Raw genomic sequence first — 26236 nt, 5'->3', positions numbered from 1 at the left:
ATATTTACTTTTTTTTTGTGTTGTTTTTTGGTTCCTTTCTGGAAACTGCTCTAGTAACCCCTGAAATATTAAGCAGGTTTTTACATCCTAATCAGTGTAGCGAGATTGTTCATCCCATAATTATATTAATCATGAGTGAGTCTACTGCATACGTACTTTATTGTTATTAATTGGCAAGAAGAAACATCCAATATGAATGACAAATGTAAATCAGATGACTTATGACTGCAATATTCTACCCACATGTGCCACTGCTAGTTCTCAACCAAGAGAGACTTGTGGTGTTCACAGAAGCCAGCAATTTTCTTGCTATTCTAATGGCAAAAGTTTAAACCAGTGAGCAAACTGTGTGCCAGTGCTTCTGGACGAGACAAAAAATAAATCATGGAGGAAAGACCGAAGCTTCACAGCACTGAATATAGAAAATGCGGATGGATTAACAACAATGTCAAAATCTGGAAGCAGAGGTTTTAAAATGCATGGAAAATAGTGACCAACACAATACCAGCTCTATGACAGGCTGATTTTCACCTAACTCTCCTTGTACAATATGCATACATTTTTTTTTTATTATTTTTTATTAACACATTGGCCGATTCCCACCAAGGCAGGGTGGCACGAAAAAGAAAAACTTTTATCATCATTCACTCTATCACTGTCTGCCAGAGGTGTGCTTTATGCTAAAGATGCAAAACTGCAACATTAACACCCCTCCTCCTTTGTAGGTACTAGGTTGGTAGACAGCAACCACCCAGGGAAGTACTACCGTCCTGCCAGATGACTGTGAAACAGAAACTTTTAACTGTTTTACATGATGGTAGGATTGCTGGTGTCTTTTTTCTGTCTCACAAACATGCTGGATAACAGGTATATCTTGCTACTTCTACTTACACTTAGGTCACACAACACATACATGCACAAGCATGTATATACACACCCCTCTGTGTTTTCTTCTATTTTCTTTCTAGTTCCTGTTCTTGTTTATTTCCTCTTCTCTCCATGGGGAAGTCGAACAGAATTCTTCCTCCGTAAACCATGCGTGTTGTAAGAGGCGACTAAAATGCCGGGAGCAAGCGCCTAGTAACCCCTTCTCCTGTATAAATTACTAAATTTAAAAAGAGAAACTTTCATTTTTCTTTTTGGACCACCCTGCCTTGGTGGGATATGGCCGGTTTGTTGAAAAAAAACAAAAAAAAATCTTGGGTTTTTCTTTTTCTTAATAGCTCTTGTTCTCGTTTTTTTCCCTCTCTATTGTCCATGGGGAAGTGGAAAAGAATCTTTCCTCCGTGAGCCATGCGTATCGTATGAGGCGACTAAAATGCTGGGAGCAATGGGCTAGTAACCCTTCTCCTGTACACACTTACTAAAAATAAGAAGAAAAACTATAAATACATGTGTTATGCTAAACTCTTAGGAGAGAAAAACAAAACAGATTGGGACATACCCTTCATCAATTTTTTTTACACAGAACATGCCACAGGACTCGCCCATCTCAATACATTGACTCAAACATTATTAATGCTCAGGGCAATATGTACATTCCAAATTCTGTTCACTCTTCCTCAAAAAACTAGAGTAGACTTAATTTTTCTTTTTTTTAACAAGTCAGCCATCTCCGACTGAGGCAGGGTGACTTAAATATATGACTAAATATTATCTAGCCAAGTCATTGGTACACATGTACACTATATGCACTCGAGTTAAACTCCAGGTAAACTCCAGGAGTATATACAGTAATGCACACAATCTTATTTGCCTTAAAAGGTATTGTCAATGAGACGTGCTTTTCCATTTTTAACAAAGTATTATCCAATTCATTACAGTAGTTTTGTATCAATTTTTTGTCTATCATGTTTGTTAGCAAGACTGAATGGCTTGAATTTCAAGGTCTTTTTACTCCTTTTAAATATTAATACAATATTCACCACGAACGTGCGTGTGCCCAAGTGTACACATAAAATACAGCCTCTCCTCACTTAGCGACATACGTACTCGTTTACTGATGACTTGGACTTACGGCGGGCTCTCTGATCAGTATGCATACCTAAATACATAATGTATATTAGAGCTAAGTTTCCTCTATTCTGTTTATTACAATATATATTTTTATATAGCTGGACTTGAGTCCTGGAAATGGGAAATACAATGCCTGCACTTTAAAGGAGGGGTTTGGGATATCAGTAGTTTGGAAGGATATGTCGTGTATCTTTATACGTATATGCTTCTAAACTGTTGTATTCTGAGCGCCTCTGCAAAAACAGTGATTATGTGTGAGTGAGGTGAAAGTGTTGAATGATGGGGATTTTCTTTCTTTTTTTTTGGGTCACCCTGCCTCAGTGGGAGATGGCCGACTTGTTGAAAAAAAAAAAAAGTACACTACTGCATAAACATTTAAAAGTATACCAGAAATGTTAAAAATGGTGCAAAAGTGACATTAAAACAATATCAAAGATGGTTGACACAAACCCACTACCATTATAATATGCTCCTCACTTAGTAACGAATTCGTTCAGTGGCGTGGTCATAGGAACGGAACTCCGTTGTTAAGTGAGGAGAGGCTGTACTATGATGATTTTCATACCTTCGTTTCTTCCCATTGCAACAAGAATTTTGTCCATTCCTCTGGGTCCAAGAGTTGAACGAACTAAATCCCCAACAGCAATAGCACCAATGAACGAGGAGAGGCGAGCAGTTTCTGACCGCTCTTCCTCAGCCTCTGCTCGCATAATCTGCACAGGATTAAGTGATAAAGCCTGGAAGAATAATAATTGGTTTAGCGCATTTTGGATTTTAATGTGATGTCATATAAACCAACACTTAATTCTTTAGGTCCACATAAAGTTATACGTGCTTTAAAATGTTTTGAATATGTCTTGTCTGAGATCATAGTGTTATGATAATTATAGAGAATATGTGGAAAAGGTGTACAGTAATTAAAAGAGTGAAACTGGAGTTAAGATGCTTTAGCCATGTAGACAAAATGGAGACTGATTATGGGAGTTTTATGTAGACTAGAAGACTCCTGAAAACTTGCAAAATGCGAATAAACAAAAAATATTATTGACATCCTAGTAATATTGTTATTATTTTATTATTATCACACTGGCCGATTCCCACCAAGGCAGGGTGGCCCGAAAAAGAAAAACTTTCACCATCATTCACTCCATCACTGTCTTGCCAGAAGGGTGCTTTACACTACAGTTTTTAAACTGCAACATTAACACCCCTCCTTCAGAGTGCAGGCACTGTACTTCCCATCTCCAGGACTCAAGTCCGGCCTGCCGGTTTCCCTGAATCCCTTCATAAATGTTACTTTGCTCACACTCCAACAGCACGTCAAGTATTAAAAACCATTTGTCTCCATTCACTCCTATCAAACACGCTCACGCATGCCTGCTGGAAGTCCAAGCCCCTCGCACACAAAACCTCCTTTACCCCCTCCCTCCAACCCTTCCTAGGCCGACCCCTACCCCGCCTTCCTTCCACTACAGACTGATACACTCTTGAAGTCATTCTGTTTCGCTCCATTCTCTCTACATGTCCGAACCACCTCAACAACCCTTCCTCAGCCCTCTGGATAACAGTTTTGGTAATCCCGCACCTCCTCCTAACTTCCAAACTACGCACCTTGCCCTCAGACATGACATCTCCACTGCCTCCAGCCTTCTCCACCCATATAAGAGCGTTGGTAAAACTATACTCTCATACATTCTTCACCACTCTGATTCACCTCATCTTTCATAGACCCATATTATCTGAATACCACCTTTACTCTCTCCCTCCAATCTTATTCAATCTCATCACCTTCTGTTATCCTCATAACCTTACTCCTGTATTCACCTTTAAATACCAAATTCATCCACCAATCTCTGCAGCTTCTCTTCAGAATCTCCCAAAAGCATAGTGTCATCAGCAAAGAGCAGCTGTGACAACTCCCACTTTGTGTGTGATTCTTTATCTTTTAACTCCACGCCTCTTGCCAAGACCCTCGCATTTACTTCTCTTACAACCCCATCTATAAATATATTAAACAACCATGGTGACATCACACATCCTTGTCTAAGGCCTACTTTTACTGGGAAAAAATTTCCCTCTTTCCTACATACTCTAACTCTAGCTCTACCATACACTTTACCAGGTACACTCAACAGACTTATCCCCCTATAATTTTTGCACTCTCTTTTATCCCCTTTGCCTTTATACAAAGGAACTATGCATGCTCTCTGCCAATCACTAGGTACCTTACCCTCTTCCACACATTTATTAAATAATTGCACCAACCACTCCAAAACTATATCCCCACCTGCTTTTAACATTTCTATCTTTATCCCATCAATCCCGGCTGCCTTACCCCCTTTCATTTTACCTACTGCCTCACGAACTTCCCCCACACTCACAACTGGCTCTTCCTCACTCCTACAAGATGTTATTCCTCCTTGCCCTATACACGAAATCACAGCTTCCCTATCTTCATCAACATTTAACAATTCCTCAAAATATTCCCTCCATCTTCCCAATACCTCTAACTCTCCATTTAATAACTCTCCTCTCCTATTTTTAACTGACAAATCCATTTGTTCTCTAGGCTTTCTTAACTTGTTAATCTCACTCCAAAACTTTTTCTTATTTTCAACAAAATTTGTTGATAACATCTCACCCACTCTCTCATTTGCTCTCTTTTTACATTGCTTCACCACTCTCTTAACCTCTCTCTTTTTCTCCATATACTCTTCCCTCCTTGCATCACTTCTACTTTGTAAAAACTTCTCATATGCTAACTTTTTCTCCCTTACTACTCTCTTTACATCATCATTCCACCAATCGCTCCTCTTCCCTCCTGCACCCACTTTCCTGTAACCACAAACTTCTGCTGAACACTCTAACACTACATTTTTAAACCTACCCCATACCTCTTCGACCCCATTGCCTATGCTCTCATTAGCCCATCTATCCTCCAATAGCTGTAATATTGTATAAATATAAATTCCCAACCAAGCTACAAGAGTAGGAAACTCAAAATAGGTCACGGGTTAATCATAAAACACATACAAGACTTCTGTCCCAATTTTTTCCATTTTTATATGACAAAATTTAGCAGCAAAGTTTGGCAAGTACTTATATATGGTATATATACATGTGAGACGGTTAAAGGATGCATGTACAGTAACCAGCATCTTGGAATAGTTATCGTACAACACAACAGATAACTGGCAAGATTTCTACAGTGGAATACATAAATGCACCAGAAAAATTATACAGGGAGGAAGATAAAAGTTAATCCACGTGTGAGAAATCTTACTTTGCAAAGATAGGTTAAAACAGAGCTCACACGCAATGATAGGTTAAAGCTAGAAATGCACAGAATAAAGGACACTGGAATTAAAACATACAAATTAAAAAAAATAGGAATAAATGGTGAACATAAATTAAATGCAAAAAAAAAAAAAAAATCTAACCCAATAAGGAATTGCAGCAATGGATTAGATGAATAAATTTAGATTGAGAAGAGAAACTAAAAAGCATTCTCAGGGAACCTCAATCACTCCTGGTGCTGCTTGACCAACGAGGGTTTAGCTCATGAAATACTGTATTAGATAAGTGCCATTAATAACAACCAGATTTTATCTTAAATTATTTATTATTTTTTTATTATTATCATACCGGCCGATTCCCACCAAGGCAGGGTGGCCCGAAAAAGAAAAACTTTCACCATCATTCACTCCATCACTGTCTTGCCAGAAGGGTGCTTTACACTACAGTTTTTAAACTGCAACATTAACACCCCTCCTTCAGAGTGCAGGCACTGTACTTCCCATCTCCAGGACTCAAGTCCGGCCTGCCGGTTTCCCTGAATCCCTTCATAAATGTTACTTTGCTCACACTCCAACAGCACGTCAAGTATTAAAAACCATTTGTCTCCATTCACTCCTATCAAACACGCTCACGCATGCCTGCTGGAAGTCCAAGCCCCTCGCACACAAAACCTCCTTTACCCCCTCCCTCCAACCCTTCCTAGGCCGACCCCTACCCCGCCTTCCTTCCACTACAGACTGATACACTCTTGAAGTCATTCTGTTTCGCTCCATTCTCTCTACATGTCCGAACCACCTCAACAACCCTTCCTCAGCCCTCTGGACAACAGTTTTGGTAATCCCGCACCTCCTCCTAACTTCCAAACTACGAATTCTCTGCATTATATTCACACCACACATTGCCCTCAGACATGACATCTCCACTGCCTCCAGCCTTCTCCTCGCTGCAACATTCATCACCCACGCTTCACACCCATATAAGAGCGTTGGTAAAACTATACTCTCATACATTCCCCTCTTTGCCTCCAAGGACAAAGTTCTTTGTCTCCACAGACTCCTAAGTGCACCACTCACTCTTTTTCCCTCATCAATTCTATGATTCACCTCATCTTTCATAGACCCATCCGCTGACACGTCCACTCCCAAATATCTGAATACGTTCACCTCCTCCATACTCTCTCCCTCCAATCTGATATTCAATCTTTCATCACCTAATCTTTTTGTTATCCTCATAACCTTACTCTTTCCTGTATTCACCTTTAATTTTCTTCTTTTGCACACCCTACCAAATTCATCCACCAATCTCTGCAACTTCTCTTCAGAATCTCCCAAGAGCACAGTGTCATCGGCAAAGAGCAGCTGTGACAACTCCCACTTTGTGTGTGATTCTTTATCTTTTAACTCCACGCCTCTTGCCAAGACCCTCGCATTTACTTCTCTTACAACCCCATCTATAAATATATTAAACAACCACGGTGACATCACACATCCTTGTCTAAGGCCTACTTTTACTGGGAAAAAATTTCCCTCTTTCCTACATACTCTAACTTGAGCCTCACTATCCTCGTAAAAACTCTTCACTGCTTTCAGTAACCTACCTCCTACACCATACACTTGCAACATCTGCCACATTGCCCCCCTATCCACCCTGTCATACGCCTTTTCCAAATCCATAAATGCCACAAAGACCTCTTTAGCCTTATCTAAATACTGTTCACTTATATGTTTCACTGTAAACACCTGGTCCACACACCCCCTACCTTTCCTAAAGCCTCCTTGTTCATCTGCTATCCTATTCTCCGTCTTACTCTTAATTCTTTCAATTATAACTCTACCATACACTTTACCAGGTACACTCAACAGACTTATCCCCCTATAATTTTTGCACTCTCTTTTATCCCCTTTGCCTTTATACAAAGGAACTATGCATGCTCTCTGCCAATCCCTAGGTACCTTACCCTCTTCCATACATTTATTAAATAATTGCACCAACCACTCCAAAACTATATCCCCACCTGCTTTTAACATTTCTACCTTTATCCCATCAATCCCGGCTGCCTTACCCCCTTTCATTTTACCTACTGCCTCACGAACTTCCCCCACACTCACAACTGGCTCTTCCTCACTCCTACAAGATGTTATTCCTCCTTGCCCTATACACGAAATCACAGCTTCCCTATCTTCATCAACATTTAACAATTCCTCAAAATATTCCTTCCATCTTCCCAATACCTCTACCTCTCCATTTAATAACTCTCCTCTCCTATTTTTAACTGACAAATCCATTTGTTCTCTAGGCTTTCTTAACTTGTTAATCTCACTCCAAAACTTTTTCTTATTTTCAACAAAATTTGTTGATAACATCTCACCCACTCTCTCATTTGCTCTCTTTTTACATTGCTTCACCACTCTCTTAACTTCTCTCTTTTTCTCCATATACTCTTCCCTCCTTGCATCACTTCTACTTTGTAAAAACTTCTCATATGCTAACTTTTTCTCCCTTACTACTCTCTTTACATCATCATTCCACCAATCGCTCCTCTTCCCTCCTGCACCCACTTTCCTGTAACCACAAACTTCTGCTGAACACTCTAACACTACATTTTTAAACCTACCCCATACCTCTTCGACCCCATTGCCTATGCTCTCATTAGCCCATCTATCCTCCAATAGCTGTTTATATCTTACCCTAACTGCCTCCTCTTTTAGTTTATAAACCTTCACCTCTCTCTTCCCTGATGCTTCTATTCTCCTTGTATCCCATCTACCTTTTACTCTCAGTGTAGCTACAACTAGAAAGTGATCTGATATATCTGTGGCCCCTCTATAAACATGTACATCCTGAAGTCTACTCAACAGTCTTTTATCTACCAATACATAATCCAACAAACTACTGTCATTTCGCCCTACATCATATCGTGTATACTTATTTATCCTCTTTTTCTTAAAATATGTATTACCTATAACTAAACCCCTTTCTATACAAAGTTCAATCAAAGGGCTCCCATTATCATTTACACCTGGCACCCCAAACTTACCTACCACACCCTCTCTAAAAGTTTCTCCTACTTTAGCATTCAAGTCCCCTACCACAATTACTCTCTCACTTGGTTCAAAGGCTCCTATACATTCACTTAACATCTCCCAAAATCTCTCTCTCTCCTCTGCATTCCTCTCTTCTCCAGGTGCATACACGCTTATTATGACCCACTTCTCGCATCCAACCTTTACTTTAATCCACATAATTCTTGAATTTACACATTCATATTCTCTTTTCTCCTTCCATAACTGATCATTTAACATTACTGCTACCCCTTCCTTTGCTCTAACTCTCTCAGATACTCCAGATTTAATCCCATTTATTTCCCCCCACTGAAACTCTCCTACCCCCTTCAGCTTTGTTTCGCTTAGGGCCAGGACATCCAACTTCTTTTCATTCATAACATCAGCAATCATCTGTTTCTTGTCATCCGCACTTAAATTATATAAACAGTAATCAGTGTGGAAGAGTTAGTGCTGGAGTGGTTGGCATGGGGCAACAGATACAGGTGTGACAGATATGGGTGTGGCAGATACGGGTGTGGCAGATACGGGTGTGGCAGATATGGGTGTGGCAGATATGGGTGTGGCAGATATGGGTGTGGCAGATATGGGTGTGGCAGATATGGGTGTGGCAGATATGGATGTGACAGGTGTGGAGGATGAAGCCAGGTGTAGGGGGAGGTAGCCAGGTATGGGGAAGGAGGTAGCCGAATGTGGGGAGGGAGGTTGCCAAGTGTTGGGAGTAGCCAGGTGCAAACATTAAGAGGAAAACAGTAAACTCATTGCTAAGTGTTTAAAGTGGGAAGGGTAGATTTGATTCAAATTTAATTTTATTTCAAATAATTCTACAAAATATATGAAAAACTGAAAGTCCATAGCAGAACATAAGAAGTGCAATAAGGTAAAATTACTATGTTAGGTAAAGGATACACATGCAACTAAAGTGATATTTTATAACAGTAATGTTTTGCTCTTCAAAGCTCCTGGCAAGCAAAACATTACTGCAATAAAAATTTACATTAGTCGCACTTAAGAGTACTTGGTTTCATATCAAGAAGTCTAGATTATAGAAGTCTTCAGGTTATACACTGCCAGGAAGTAAGTTCATTTAGGTTCAGGTACACATGAATACAGTTACACAAATTATCATACATAAGTAAGGGGCTAGTAACCTCTTCTCCTGTATATATTACTAAATGTAAGAGGAGAAACTTTCGTTTTTCCTTTTGGGCCACCCCGCCTCGGTGGGATACTGCCGGTGTGTTGAAAGAAAGAAGTAACATATGTGTAAATTACCTTCAATAACCCCCAAAAAAAAGTCAAGAGAAAAGTGACATTTCCATTGGGGTCTTTGTAAGTCTTCATATAGTTTATACTGCTCAGATCTGGTCTCCACTTAACAAAATGAACTTTTATTCACTTGAAACAATACAGAGAAGGATGACAAAGTACATGTCCTGTATCAGAAACATTTTATACAAAAAATAAGGCCGAATAGACCAAACTCGAACTCTCTGACAAGGCGTAGAATTAAGGGGGATATGACTGTGCATACAGAAGACAGAAATAAATGGGATATAAACAGTGATGAAACTATTTAAGACAAGACTCGCAGCAATAGATTTTGAAAGAATATAAGAAAGTACTGTTTTAGTAATAGTCAGATAAGTGGAACTCCCAGACAGCGTCATTGCAGCAAGAACTTTGGGTTGGACAAACATGACTGGGCCAGTAGGCCTACTGCAGTGCTCTTCATTTCTTATGCTCTTATAAATTAAGGCATGTATGGTATATAACAGGTATGGTGTATAAGACAGCCGGCGTGGGCAGGTGTGACCTACCACACCAACACTGCCATGCAGCCTACACTATAACTTCATCTTAAACTAAACTCCGGTAATATATCGCTCATTTATTATCCCCAATGTATCCGAGCATTGATAAATAACACACAAGTAGAGAAAGAGAGGTATTGATGAGAACGTACCATTGTGAGGAGTTAATAACTTAGAGAGAAGGTGCCACTGTTGTCTCTTCTGACTCACTAGTCAACACTACAACGCTAAACACATTTACATACACATAATTCAAATATTCATATACTAAAACGAAAGTAAGGGGTGCATTTATTTTTTTAATCCGTACTTACCATTATGCTTTAGTTTCATAATAATTTGTAGGGATGAAGAGAATAAATCTAGTGGAATGTTCTTGAAGGTTGATAATGTTTTGAGTTTGTTTCTCCGACGTTCCTTCACCTTCAATCACAAAACTTCGCTTAATTTATATATTTAAATATTATTACAAATCCATATATTATCTTCCTGCAATTATTTTATTAAGCATAGTATTATTACAGTCATACAACAGTGACAAATGATGATTATTTAACCTCAGTATATATTAAAGAATAACATTACAGTTAACCTAAAAGCAATGCTGAGTATAATAATGATGATGATTAATATCATCATCATCAAACATCCGTCTATCAGACTACATCACGAGCATCTTCCCTAATACAATATTCCTAGCCCCAACCAACCCAACAGAAATCTCACTCATCATCAACACCCTTAAAAACAAGGCAGGAGACATAAACAACTTGCCAACTTTTATGTACAAAAAAGCTCAAGTATTGTCACCAATTATTGCAACACTCTTTAACAAATCCATTGAATCCTCCACCCTCCCAGCAGTACTCAAAATAGCGAGGGTCACTCCGATACACAAAGGAGGTGACCAAGCTGACTTGAATAACTATAGACCAATATCTAACTTACCACTCCTCTCTAAAATCTTTGAAAAATTAATTCATAGACGGATCTATTCCTAACTCGTCTTACATAACATGCTAAACCCCTGTCAGTTTGGATTCAGGAATAATAAAAGCACAAATGATCCTATTATACACATGCTAGAACTAATATATACCGCTCTCGAAAAGAAGTCTCGCTGGGAATTTTCATTGATTTGCATAAAGCTTTTGATACAGTCATCCGTGAACTGCTGTACACTAAATTAACATACTATGGTATAAGAGACCACTCCCTCAACTACCTAAAGTCATACCTTAGCAACAAAAGCCAATATGTGTACACAAATGGTGCAAACTCCTCCACCCAACCAATCACAGTAGGAGTCCCACAGGGAGGAGTCCTTGGACCACTCCTCTTTCTCATCTACATCAATGACCTACCGAATGCATCACAGCTACTCAAACCCATATTATTTGCAGATGACACTACATATGTCTTCTCTCACCCAAACCCAGCCATACTCGCCAACACAGTCAATGCCGAATGGCAGAAAATATCTGCCTGGATGATGACTAATAAACTTACACTGAATACTGACAAAACCTACTTCATTCAGTTTGGACACAGAGCTGCAGATGTTCCACTTAACATAACTCTAAACAGATCACCCGTCACAAGACTCACGGAGGGAAAATTCCTAGGAATCCACCTTGACAGTCGCCTCAAGTTCCAGACACATATACAACAAATTTCCAAGATAGTCTCTAAGACAGTAGGCATACATGTACTATCAAAGATATGGTACTATGTTCCACAACCAGCTCTCTTGCACTATATCATTCACTCATGTACCCTTATCTCACATATGGAAGCTGTACATGGGGATCAACAACATCAAATCACCTAAGACCACTAATAACACAGTAAAAAACAGCAGTCAGAATGATAACAAATTCCCACTCCCGACAGCATACTCCACCAGTATTCAAGTCTAAATCTGCTCACCATTAAGAACATCCATACTTATTCATGTGCCTACTACAAACATAGAACAATACATGCAAACATAAACCCTCCACTCAAACTTTTCCTCACCAACTTTAACAGGACACATGACCACAACACAGGACCACAACACAGGACACAGATCTCTTTCTGATGTACCCCGTGTCCATATCACGCTGTGTAAAAACTTTATGGACACAAAGGGCCCCAAAATTTGGAATGCATTACCAGAAAATACCAAAGTAATCCGGTCTGAAAATCAATTTAAGACTCTTCTCAAAAGCCACTTAATCACCCTAGACTAAATACACAATACTCAATATTTAACTTTACCAATAAATCTACCAATTACCTAAATCTTAAAACTTCATAACCAGACAACCAAGCTCATATATTGACAAATTACCACACAGAAGTATACATACCTACCAAAACCAGTATTGACCTTCACCGATCTGTATCATTCTCATACTGTAAACTACTCCTGAATCATGTTTCATAAAAAAAATCATTTTTGAATACATGAATATATCCCTTGGTTTGTATAAATTAGATTCACTGAAATGAATTTGAATTTGAATAATGCTTTAGCGACCAACATATTATGAAGTGGTTGAGTTGGGGTAATGAAATATAATTTTTTTTTTTGGGTGATGTTTTTGACAACCATGAAAGAACAGGAAAGTATAGGAGTAGCGACCGTACCGAAAACTAGCAATCTCAAAAACCCCACTGGAAATAAGTCACTTTGTCTGACTTTTTTTGGGTTATCATAGGTTCTCTACACACATGCTGCTATGTATGATCATCTATATAACTATATTTGTGTATACCTGAATAAATTACTTACTTACGTAACAAAAAAGGCACAATTCCGTGACTTTGTAAATGGTCCAAGTCGAACTGAAACGTCGTCGTCAGCTTCTCTCTTCTACTAAAATAGGGAAGTTGGGCTCGATACTACGTAAGCTGTCAGTGGCCCTGATAAACCCAACAAACATTGAGGAAAGTGTAAGTTTATAGGTACAGTTACACGGAAGTATAATTTCACATGTTTTAGGTTATTACAATTAATATACATATAGTAACGTGTAAATTACCAAGCATAACCCCAAAGAAGTCAGTGACTTATTTCCATTGGGTCGTCGTCTTAACATATATAGAACAAAAACATCGTGTATTGTGTGTGTGACAATTCATGTCTACAAAAATAACTCTACGATTGTAACCAGAAATAAGCATGTAAATACTTCATTATCACAAACTTGTTCAGCTATCAAAATTTGACGCTATTCCCTGGACCCATTATGTGCCTCTATAATCTTTTGAGCTGTATAGCCCTTGTGGCTTAGCGCTTCTTTTTGATTATAATAATAATAATCTAAAGATAAGAGTATTATTGATGTTAGCTTTACCAAAAAATCACCCAATTACTTAAATCCTAAAACTTCAAAACAAGATGCCCGAAGTTCTTACATTGATTAATATACTACATTGTAGTAAAAATACCTATCCAAAACAATACTGCCTTACACCCAGTTGTAGCATTCTCAAACTACTTTCAACAACTCACAATGTTATATTCCCATAATATAATATCAATATTTATTATTGAAACTATTGTAATTTGAGTACAATTAACGTCTATTATAAATAAAAACAGATGTGCAAGTTAAACAAACTATGATAAATTTATTTAGTACTTTGTAGTCTGTAAACCATTAAATTAAGTCTGCCCATAATGCCTAGGCATGATAGTGGCTCTTTGCACTCCAACTCATTATTGTAATTTCATAAACTCAATGTAATCTTGCAAAGAAATTATTTTTTTATTTTTTTTTTATTTTTAATAAGCATTGTGCTGGACCCTGATGAAATTGTCACTTTGTTTCACCTGGGTTACTTTAGGTTAAATTCTACATAATAATATAATAATAATAATAATCTTTATTTAGTACAAGTACATGTACAAGGTATACAAGCCTAGCTGACATCAATGACATGCTATAAAGAAAGCCCCTTGTTGTGCAGAGCATTTCAAGCAAATTAGGTCCTTGTCCCAGGATGCCACCCACACCAGTCGACTAACACCCAGGTACCCATTTTACTGACAGGTGAACATAGACAACTGATGTAAAGAAACACGCCCAATGTTTCTACCCTCGCTGGGAATCGAACGCAGACCCTCGCCGTGTGAAGCAAGAACTTTAGTGACCAGGCCACGGGGCACTGTAGTGCCCAGTAGTTGCAAGTGATGCGTGAAACTTATATATAAACTTGTGTCCTCACATCCAATAAATAACCATGCAACCAATCGTCTGTAGACGATGAAGAAATAAGAGTATAATGTTTTACTAAATAAATCCCAAATAACTTAAGGTCATTAAATCAGTTTAAAGTATTAATACACACTCAAAATTGTACTATTGTACAGTTGTAATTTGTACTACTTGTAATATTTTGCTACCCCTCTATTTTTAAATTATACTAATTATAATATTTTGCTACCTCTCTTTTTATAATAATACATACTTAATTAAAATTTTACCACTCAGTAACCTGTGTCTAATCATAAGTAGTCTGTAAGCATTAGGATTAGTCTACCAGAAATGCACATGCATGCTAGTGGCTTACCTTGTGCTTAACAATATTTGGCTACATGTAAACTACACTTTGTTTACTACACAAAGAAATAAAGTTGTTTATGTATTGTTTATTTATTTTATTGTTAACTATACAATGCTATGCATCGTATGAGCCTTCAGAGGTTCCTTAATACTGGCTTAAGGAATTTAATATACTCTTCCCTTCCTTGGATCAAAATTGAAGGTCTTTTATTGCCCATCCCCCACCAGGGCACTCTGCGACCTCATAAATGTAATAATAGTTTTTGATCCAAGAAACTGCACTTGTCCTCCCCTTCCTTGTATTGAACCTGATTGTCTCCTATTCCTCAGGCATAGTATAACCCCCATACAGGTTTAGCTCTTGCCTTAAATATAATTCATAGGTTTATGTTGCCAAATGTAACTGAACCTAGCCTGATCTACTCTATAAACTGGTCACTGCCCAAATTACCTTTTAAGTAACCTTTGACAAAATGTTTATTAAAAATATATATTAAAAGATTTTTTTTTTTTTTCAACAAGTAGGGTGTCTCCCACCGAGGCAGGGTGACCCAAAGAGAAAGAAAATTCCCAAAAAGAAAATACTTTCATCATCATTCAACACTTTCACTTCACTCACACATAATCACTGTTTTTGCAGAGGTGCCTAGAATACAGCAGCTTAGAAGCATATACATATAAAAATACACAATATATGCCTCCAAACTGCCAATATCCCAAACCCCTCCTTTAGAGTGCAGGCATTGTACTTCCCATTTCCAGGACTCAAGTCCGGTTATATAAAATAACCGGTTTCCCTGAATCCCTTTACTAAATATTACCCTGCTCACACTCCAACAGATCGTCAGGTCCCAAATACCATTTGTCTCCATTCACTCCTATCTAACACGCTCATGCACGCTTGCTGGAAGTCCAAACCCCTCGCCCACAACACCTCCTTTACCCCCTCCCTCCAACCTTTTCGAGGACGACCTGTACCCCGCCTTCCTTTCCCTACAGATTTATACGCTCTCCATGTCATTCTTCTTTGATCCATTCTCTCTAAATGACCAAACCACCTCAACAAACCCTCTTCAGCCCTCTTCCTAATACTTTTATTAACTCCACACCTCCTAATTTCCACACTCTGAATTTTCTGCATAATATTTACACCACACATTGCCCTTAGGACATCTCCACTGCCTCCAACCGCCTCCTTGTTGCAGCATTTACAACCCAAGCTTCACACCCATATAAGAGTGTTGGTACTACTATACTTTCATACATTCCCTTCTTTGCCTCCATAGATAATATTTTTTGCCTCCACATATGCAGTGCACCACTCACCTTTTTTCCTTCATCAATTCTATGATTAACCTTACCCTTCATAAATCCATCCGCTGACATGTCAACTCCCAAATATCTGAAAACATTCACTTCTTCCATACTCCTCCTCCCCAATTTGATATCCATTTTTTCTTTAAATCATTTGATACTCTCATCACCTTACTCTTTTCTATGTTCACTTTCAACTTTCTACCTTTACACACACTCCCAAATTTGTCCACTAACCTTTGTAATTTTTCTTTAGAATCTCCCAAAAGCACAGTATCATCAGCAAAAAGTAACTGTGTCACTTCCCATTTTGTATTTAATTCCCCATAATTTAATCCCACCCCTCTCCTGAACACCCTAGCATTTACTTCTTTTACAACCCCATCTATAAATATATTAACCATGGTGACATTACACATCCCTGCTTAAGACCTATTTTTACCGGGAAGTAGTCTCCCTCTCTTCTACACACCCTAACCTGAGCCTCACTATCCTCATAAAAACTCTTTACAGCATTTAGTAACTTACCACCTATTCCATATACTTGCAACATCTGCCACATTGCTTCCCTATCCACTCTATCATATGCCTTTTCTAAATCCATAAATGCAATAAAAACTTCCCTACCTTTATCCAAATACTGCTCACATATATGCTTCAATGTAATCACTTGATCTATACATCCCCTACCCACTCTAAAACCTCCTTGCTCATCTGCAATTCTACATTCTGTCTTACCTCTAATTCTTTCAATAATAACCCTACCGTACACTTCTCCTGGAATACTCAGTAAACTTATTCCTCTATAATTTTTACAATCTCTTTTGTCCCCCTTCCCTTTATATAAAGGGACTATACATGCTCTCTGCCAATCCCTAGGTACCTTCCCCTCTTTCATACATTTATTAAACAAAAATACCAACCACTCCAACACTATGTCCCCCCCTGCTTTTAACATTTCTGTCATGATCCTGTCAGTTCCAGCTGCTTTACCCCCTTTCATTCTACGTAATGCCTCACGCACCTACCCCACACTCACATCCTGCTCTTCTTCACTCCTAAAAGATGGTATACCTCCCTGGCCAGTGCATGAAATTACCGCCTCCCTTTCTTCGTCGACATTTAAAAGTTCCTCAAACTATTCTCGCCATCTACCCAAAACCTCCATCTCCCCATCTACTAACTCCCCTACTCTGTTTTTAACTGACAAATCCACTTGTTCCCTAGGCTTTCTTAACTTGTTTAACTTGCCCCAAAATTTTTTCTTATTTTCATTAAAATTTCTTGACAGTACCTCTCCCACTCTATCATCTGCTCTCCTTTTGCACTCTCTCACCACTCTCTTCACCTTTCTTTTACTCTCCATATACTCTACTCTTCTTATAACACTTCTGCTTTGTAAATACCTCTCATAAGCTACCTTTTTCTCTTTTATCACACCCTTTACTTCATCATTCCACCAATCACTCCTCTCTCCTCCTGCACCCACCCTCCTATAACCACAAACTTCTGCCCCACATTCTAATACAGTGGACCCCCGGTTAACGATTTTAATCCGTGCAAGAGGGCTCATCGTTATGCGAAATAATCGTTATGCGAATGAATTTTCCCCATAAGAAATAATGGAAATAAAATTAATCCGTGCAAGACGCCCAAAAGTATGAAAAAAATTTTTTTTTACCACATGAAATGTTAATTTTAATACACACAAACTGAAAAAGGCATGCACAACTAAATGACACTTACTTTTATTGAAGATCTGGTGATGATTGATGGGATGGGAGGAGGGGAGAGCTTTATCTTCTTACTGTTTAGAAGGGGAATCCCCTTCCATTAGGACTTGAGGTAGCAAGTCCTTTTCCGGGGTTACTTCCCTTCTTCTTTTAATGCCACTAGGACCAGCTTGAGAGTCACTGGACCTCTGTCGCACAACAAATCTGTCCATAGAGCTCTGTACCTCCCGTTCCTTTACGATTTGTCTAAAATGGGCCACAACATTGTCATTGAAATAGTCACCAGCACGGCTTGCAACAGCTGTGTCAGGGTGATTTTCATCCATAAAGGTTTGCAGTTCAACCCACTGTGCACACATTTCCTTAATTTTTGAAGTAGGCACAATGGATTCCACAACTGGCATAGGCTTCTCAGGGTTAGCCCCAAACCCTTCAAAATCTTTCTTAATTTCCATACTAATTCTCACCCTTTTTACCACAGGGTTGACACTAGAAGCTTTCTTGGGGCCCATGGTCACTTATTTTCCAGAAACAGCACCGAAAACACTGTAATAATACGAAATATTCCGATTGTATGCTTGGATGTTACCGCGGAGGCTGGCTGGTAAACAATGCCACCGGCGGAACATGTGAGCGCGTCTCGGAAGAAAATCGGTAAGCGGGTTTTTAAGCGGTATGTGAGGCAAAATTTTTGCAATTAAAGTAAGCGGTATGCGAAATAATCGCTATGTGATGCCATCGTTATGCGGGGGTCCACTGTACTGCATTTTTAAAGCTATTCCAACCCTCTTCAACCTCCCCCCCGTATACTTATACCTGCACCAGCCCACCTTTCTGTCGATAGTTGCTTATACAGTGGACCCCCGGTTCACGTTATTAATCTGTTCCTGAGAGCTCATCGTAAAGCAAAATTATCGGAAAGCGAATCAATTTTCCCCATAAGAAATAATGGAAATCAAATTAATCCGTACAAGACACCCAAAAGTATGAAAAAAAAAAAGTTTTACCACATGAAATATTAGGTTTAATGCAAAAGAATAATTACAAGAACAATAATAACAATAGAATAATCACAATAGAATAATTGACACTTACCTTTAATGAAGATCTGGTGATGATTGATGGGATGGGAGGAGGGGAGAGTGTTGAAGTTTTTAATGTTTAGAAGGGGAATCCCCCTCCATTAGGACTTGAGGTAGCAAGTCCTTTTCCGGGGTTACTTCCCTTCATCTTTTAACCCTTTGACTGTCGCAACCCCCAATCCTGAGGTGTCTCCTGGTGTCGCAAAATTTAAAAAAAAAAAAATAATTTTTTCTTATGAAATGATAGAGAATCTTTTCCCGATTGTAATGACACCAAAAAAAAACGAAATTTGATGGAAAACTGACAGAATTATGCTCTCGCGAAGTTAGTGACCTCGGCTCTGTTTACAAATCGGCGATTTTGCCCACTTTGAGCCCTATTTTCGGCTAATTCCATTGTTCCAGTCGCCCAAACTCATAGCTATTTCTTTAGAACTCCATTTTTGCTATTGATTGAGTACAAGAAACTGCCCATTTACCGATTTCAACTACCTAATAATGTGGTCAGAAATTTGCAATTTGGCCAATTTCACGAAAACTAAAAAATATGACAATTTCAAAATAAGGTTCAGAATGAACAATGCAGACATTCCTGGCTCTAAAATAACATTTTCTTTGCTCATCAGTCATGTCTCCAGGCCCCTCTGATATTACTCTTGCTTTCTATTTTGAATTTTTATTCAAACAAAAAATAGAAGACTTACTATTATGCAGACTACTGCAATACTGTAATAATTGTATAAATAACATCAACCCATTCATGACTGCATATTAGAATGGCTAGTTGGACATTTATTGGACAATGGCATCATTTGTTTACTTTTGAACATTGGCAAAAATCAAACATTTCCCCTACTTTGAGCTCCATTACTAGGTTCTTTTTATAGTAAAATCAATCGCAATCACCTCTATTTCTATAATATGTTTTCCATTCTATCAAATGAGACCACGAAAACGAGAATACAACCATAAATACTATACGAAAATAGACCACAAAGTCGGCATTTTAATTAAAAAAATCGGTCGGAGTTTTTTTTTTCTCATTATGCACTGCGTGCTCCAGGATTTTTTTTATATGGTGCACACTGATCACACAGACCCATTCTCTCACATGTGGGCCTACCAGCTTTCTCCTGCTTGATTTGAAGCCGCTAGAATTTATGAGTATATATACGTCAAACACGGTACCTCGTAAGACGTATATATACGGCCGCGACAGTCAAAGGGTTAATGCCACTAGGGCCAACTTGAGAGTCACTGGACTTCTGTCGCACAACATACTATCTGTCCATAGAGGCCTGTACCTCTCGTTCCTTTATGACTTTCCTAAAGTGGTTCACAACATTGTCAGTGTACAGGTTGCCAACACAGCTTGCAGTAGCTGTGTCGAGGTGATTTTCATCAAAAAAGGTTTGCACTTCAAGCCACTTTGCACACATTTCCTTAATCTTTCAAGTAGGCAACTTCGTCAATTTCTCTGTCCCCTCCTCCGAAGCAGTTTCCTCAGGTCTGGCCTCTTGCTGTTGAAGATGATCTAGCAGCTCATCAGTGGTTAGTTCATCATTGTCCTCCTCCACCAACTCTTCCACATCCTCCCCACTAACCTCCAGCCCCAAGGACTTTCCCAATGCCACAATGGATTCCTCAACTGGCATAGGATTCCCAGGGTTAGCCTCAAACCCTTCAAAATCCCTTTTGTCTACACATTCTGGCCACAGTTTCTTCCAAGCAGAGTTCAAGGTCCTCTTAGTCAGTCCCTCCCAAGCCTTACCTATAAGGTTTACACAATTGAGGATATTAAAGTGATCCATCCAAAACTCCTTTAGGGTCAATAGAGTATCTGTGGTCACTTCAAAGCACCTTTCAAACATAGCTTTTGTGTACAGTTTCTTGAAGTTGGAAATGACCTGCTGGTCCATGGGCTGCAGGAGAGGAGTGGTATTAGGAGGCAAAAACTTCATCTTAATGAAGCTCATGTCCCCACAAAGTCACTCTGCCAAGTCTGTAGGATGACCAGGGGCACTGTCTAACACCAGGAGGCACTTAAGGTCTAATTTCTTTTTAATTAGGTAATTTTACACAGTGGGGGCAAATGCATGGTGTAACCAGTCATAGAAAAAGTCCCTAGTGACCCATGCCTTATTGTTTGCCCTCCACAGCACACACAAATTAGCCTTGAGGATATTCTTTTGCCTGAACGCTCTGGGAGTTTCTGAGTGATACACCAATAAAGGCTTCACTTTGCAATCACCACTAGCATTGACACACATCAGAAGAGTAAGCCTGTCTTTCATAGGCTTATGTCCTGGGAGTGCCTTTACCTCCTGAGTAATGTAAGTCCTGCTTGGCAATTTCTTCCAAAACAGGCCTGTTTCATCACAATTAAACACTTGTTCAGGTTTCAATCCTTCAGCTTCTATGTACTCCTTGAATTCATGCACATATTTTTCAGCTGCTTTTTGGTCTGAACTGGCAGCCTCACCATGCCTAATCACACTATGTATGCCACTACGATTCTTAAATCTTTCAAACCAACCTTTGCTGGCCTTAAATTCACTCACATCACCACTAGTTGCAGGCATTTTTCTAATTAAATCCTCATGCAACTGCCTAGCCTTTTCACAAATGATTGCTTGAGAGATGCTATCTCCTGCTATCTGTTTTTCATTTATCCACACCAATAACAGTCTCTCAACATTTTCTAACACTTGCGATCGCTGTTTTGTAATCACAGTTGCACCTTTTGCAAAAACAGCTTCCTTGATTGCTGTTTTCCTGCTCACTATAGTAGAGATGGTTGATTGGGATTTACTATACAGCTTGGCCAGGTCCAACACATGCACTCTACTTTCATACTTTGCAATTATCTCTTTCTTCATTTCAATAGTCATTAGCACCCTTGGTCTCGATGGGTTGGCACTAGAAGCTTTCTTGGGGCCCATGGTGACTTATTTTGCAGAAATAAGCACCAAAAACAGTGATAATATGGATAATATGGAATGTACCGAATGTATCCTTAGATGCGCGCACACTGGCTGGCTTGTAAACACTGGCACACACTGGGCAGTTCAGGCCATACGTGGACACGTCTCGTACGAATTGACGAATCGTATCGCGTACCGGGTTTTGTAATGGGAACCGAGGCAAATTTTTTGTGATATAATGCTTCAGATACCGGATTTATCGGATACCAATGACTTCATGAACCGGGGGTCCACTGTATTTCACCCGAACTTTCTCCTCCCTTAGTTTATACACTTTCACCTCCCTCTTACTTGTTGTTGCCATTTTCCTCTTATCCCATCTACCTCTTACTCTAACTGTAGCTACAACTAGATAATGATCAGATATATCAGTTGCCCCTCTATAAACGTGTACATCCTGGAGCCTACCCATCAACCTTTTATCCACCAATACATAATCTAACAAACTACTTTCATTACGTGCTACATCATACCTTATATATTTATTTGTCCTCTTTTTCATAAAATATGTATGACTTATTACCAAACCTCTTTCTACACATAGCTCAATTAAAGGCTTTCCATTTTCATTTACCCCTGGCACCCCAAATTTACTTACTAGTCCCTCGACAACATTTTTACCCACTTCAGCATTAAAATCCCCAACCACATGTACTCTCACACTTGGTTCAAAACTCCCCATGCATTCACTCAACATTTCCCAAAGTCTCTCTCTCTCCTTTATACTTCTCTCTTCCCCAGGTGCATATACACTTACTATAACCCACTTCTCACATCCAACCTTTATTTTACTCCACATAAAAGATTATTCAGTGATTTTAAAAATAAAGGAACATGGTGTAATTAATAAGGTAGAAACAAAATTAAAGATTATTTTTAGGGAAATATGTACATAGTGTAAATATTATTAGACTGATTAAGCACAAAGTTTGATGGCATTAAATAAGGATATTGACTTCTAGTAATTAGGTCTGCTTTGCATCAGCATAATAGCATTTGTGGTTTATTTTTTGTTTGATTGCCTTACATTAGGGGCTTGCAGTTCAAGCAGTAGCCTCTTCTGCTAACAGCAGAAGGACCCAGGTTTGATTGCAGCTCAAATGGAAATGTTAGGCAGGTTTCCTTAGACCTGTTGCCCCTGTTCACATGACAATAAATTAATTTTTATGATGATAAACCTGGTATATCATACCTGGATTCTTCATTGTCATTTGTTGAACATATGAAGCAGATTGTTAAATCATAATTTTTTATATTCTTAATCTATGCAGTTAGAAAAGATCTTGCTAAGCCGAATATCTTGGTTTTCATCCATATAGTTGTTTCAAAAAGACTAAAATCTGTATTAAATCATGCAGCTAGATTGGTATGAACTGCATTAGCTCCTTATCAAGGCAAGAATTGAGTTTATACTATTCTTATTAACATTTAAAACTAGTAAATTTATTGAGCCTGAGTATTTTGTTGATGTGCTTGTGCTCATTACATGTGGCTCGGGAATGTGTCTGAAGATTACATGGACATTTTTAGACTGATTAACCTTGATGCTGTTGGGAAGAAATCATTCACAGAAAGAGCATTTTCTTATGCAGCTTACTGATTGCTCAGCAGGTTGCCAGTGTCTGTTAAGAATTAGAAACCTATTCATGCTTTCAAGTCGCAGTTGAAAACACATCTCTTTTTTCCAGAGCTTATGATTTTGATGATCATACTGTCACTTTTGAATATAAACTTCAGTATTTCTTCTTCATTTTTTATATTGCATTTGTGGATTGGTGTTTGAGTGCTTATGAATTTATTATTATTATTTATTTTATTCTTTATTATTATTATTATTATTATTATTATTATTATTATTATTATTATTATTATTATTATTATTATTATTATTATTATTATTATTATTGATCCTGCTTTACAGGGGATTCCTGAATTATGAACAGATGGGTTACAATGATGTACATCTACTAAAGAGGGCCCAGTCATATTATTGGGGAAATAATTATTTTACAAATACCAATTCACAGTTTTGAACATGTATGATGCATCTTGCATTGAACAATCGTTTTATAAAAAAATAGACACAATGCAATCTTTTATTGATTACATTTTGCCCACACAGTGTGGGTGAAACAAAAGTCAACAAAGGATTGCACTGTACTGCATTTGTGTCTATTTTTCCATCATTTTGGTATTTTATACCATTTATCACTGTCATTTTATGTTGGGTAATAAGTTTAGGATTATAAGCAACTTGTTTACAAGTTAAAGCACTTGGAACACAGTTCATTCATAAACTGAGAAGTCACTGTATATGTATACAGTGGACCCCCGGTTAACGATATTTTTTCACTCCATAAGTATGTTCAGGTGCCAGTACTGACCGAATTTATTCCCATAAGGAATATTGTGAAGTAGATTAGTCCATTTCAGACCCCCAAACATACACGTACAAACGCACTTACATAAATACACTTACATAATTGGTCGCATTCGGAGGTAATCGTTATGCGGGGGTCCACTGTACTTTGTAATACTCTTGCATATAAAATGCTGTGGAATCAATTCCATTTTAATTTTCCTCCCCAGGTTAAAATTTTTGCATGACCATTGAAATGACAGCTCCTAAAACAAGACAGGTAATCTACACGCTACTGTAATTCTTACATAGATTAGGAAGAATGGCAAATCATGCAAATGCCATGAACAAGGTGAAGATTCTTGTGGTTGGAGACTCGGGTGAGTTTAAAGGAAGTGTTTTATTCTTATCTTAATGAACTGAATAAATTTTTGAAGTGTTTTATAACTGTTATTACAGGTTTTTTATAAAGAATACAAATTTACTTGAACTAAGTATGTACAGTATTTGTGAGAAAGTTTTCCAGGAATTTTATTATCTCTCTTTTCATTAAGCTTGTTAGCATAATGCAGTTTGGATATCTTTATTAGTTTAGTGAGCACTGTTGCATACTTTTTCTTTGTTAATTCTTTTGGTATTAAACTCAGCATTGTTTTTCATATATATGTTTTGTGTCAATAAACAAACACAACAACTTTATTTCTTTGTATAGTATACAAAGTGTAGTCTCCATGTAATAAAATATCTAACAGTGCTCTTGGTTAGCCATGGGCTATTTAATCTCTGTTGTAACCTTTTTGAGTTTTGAATAATAGTGTTCGTCATAGAAGCTTTTAACTTTTTGTAGGGAAATGTGGACGCAGGGGCTAATGTTAAATAAGTTTTTTCTATTTGAATCGTACTAGTACTACCTTGGTGAGAGACGGCCGATCTGTTAAAAATAAAATTTATGTCTTTATTGTTAAATTCTCTCTGCCAGTCATTGTTACTGACTTCTGTTGTAAAGTTATTCGCTGATGCCTCTTCATGGAACCTAAATGACATCTTATTAGTATCAAGTAGTGATTTTGTGTTAGTGACTAGAGAGGTCAAGTAATGATCAGTTTTATTGTCAGTAATAAAGCCTTCTTATAGAGGAACTACAGTATTTGTCCAAATGTGATCACATTAGATGCAGGAATTCTTGGTTATTGGTAGTATTTAGAAGCATTCTTGTATATTTAGGAAATCAGCTACTTGTGGGTGGTCTGATTGGATGAGGTTGATGTTAGTCTTTTGTGATTATTAAGTGATGTGTATCTGGGTAAATGTTCATGATTAAGTGTTTAGGATTATCACCAAAGATGGTTATGTTGGTATGTGGTGATCTGTAGACAGCTTCTGTTGTAACTCGGGGCTTTATTTTTTGGGTTGTAAATTATGCAAATATGTATTTCCCAAGTTTGATTCTGGTGCATGTTGGGTTAATAGATTTCATCTCACAAGTGTACACGTGTAGATCAGGTCTGCAGTTATGTATATAGTGATGTACCCAGGTAGGTTATAGATGTCTATGGATGTCTATAATATCGTGTTTTAGCCAGGTTACTGGAAGAATAATGAAAATTAGATTTACATTTAGTGACTCTATGAACACATTGATGTTACAATGATTCCTCAAATTTGACATTGTAGTTAACTACTGAGATGTTCTTAGTGTTGCTGAAGATACTGTAGCTTTTGTTGGGGTAGATGTATATGTATAATAATTGCTGACTTGGTCTGCAGTAAACCTTATTATAGAGATCAGAGAGGAGATTTAGTTCATAATCAGTACAGTGTTTGCATCAGAGTTACCTGATAATGTGCTTATAATTAGGGTTGGGACAGTACCAATAATTTTGCCAGTATGAATACTCAGTGTTAATACTCATTGATACCAATACTCAATTTTAGGCAGATACCGATACCACTGATACCGATACTTGGGCACACCCCTACTTCTAATAATAATGGTAGTGATAATAATAATTGCAAAAT

The 26236-nt window shown here is 38.1% G+C and overlaps 2 protein-coding genes across 11 annotated transcripts in view; one reads left to right on the top strand and one right to left on the bottom strand.

The window, feature by feature from the left end:
• Positions 1 to 10521, bottom strand: part of CCT2 (chaperonin containing TCP1 subunit 2) — a 65821-nt gene extending 55300 nt beyond the window's left edge. Inside the window, exons 1-2 of one of the 2 annotated variants that reach the window (XM_053782118.2) lie at positions 10504 to 10521; positions 2582 to 2753 (exon numbers count right to left, since the gene is read on the bottom strand). In XM_053782118.2, the coding sequence (XP_053638093.2) occupies positions 2582 to 2753; positions 10504 to 10506 (175 nt within the window). In that variant the 5' untranslated portion in view covers positions 10507 to 10521. Of the gene's footprint in view, positions 1 to 2581; positions 2754 to 10341; positions 10428 to 10503 lie in introns of those variants that run through there. The other variant, XM_053782117.2, reaches the window with a different exon arrangement.
• A 2460-nt stretch (positions 10522 to 12981) lies between these two features.
• LOC128692764 (rab-like protein 3) overlaps positions 12982 to 26236 on the top strand; it is a 40172-nt gene continuing 26917 nt past the window's right edge. For 3 of the 9 annotated variants that reach the window (XM_053782116.2, XM_053782110.2, XM_070090064.1), the window contains exon 1: positions 24452 to 24597. Coding sequence is in view for 6 of the 9 variants with exons in the window: in XM_070090063.1 (XP_069946164.1) it covers positions 24540 to 24597 (58 nt within the window). In the remaining 3 variants the exon portion in view is untranslated. The other 6 variants (XM_070090063.1, XM_053782113.2, XM_053782114.2 and 3 more) reach the window with 5 other exon arrangements.

The sequence above is a fragment of the Cherax quadricarinatus genome, chromosome 30, assembly GCF_038502225.1.
Source record: "Cherax quadricarinatus isolate ZL_2023a chromosome 30, ASM3850222v1, whole genome shotgun sequence".
Taxonomy (NCBI): Eukaryota; Metazoa; Arthropoda; class Malacostraca; order Decapoda; family Parastacidae; genus Cherax; species Cherax quadricarinatus.
Note: the sequence above shows the minus strand (reverse complement) of the source record. Positions and strands in the feature narration are given on the sequence as shown.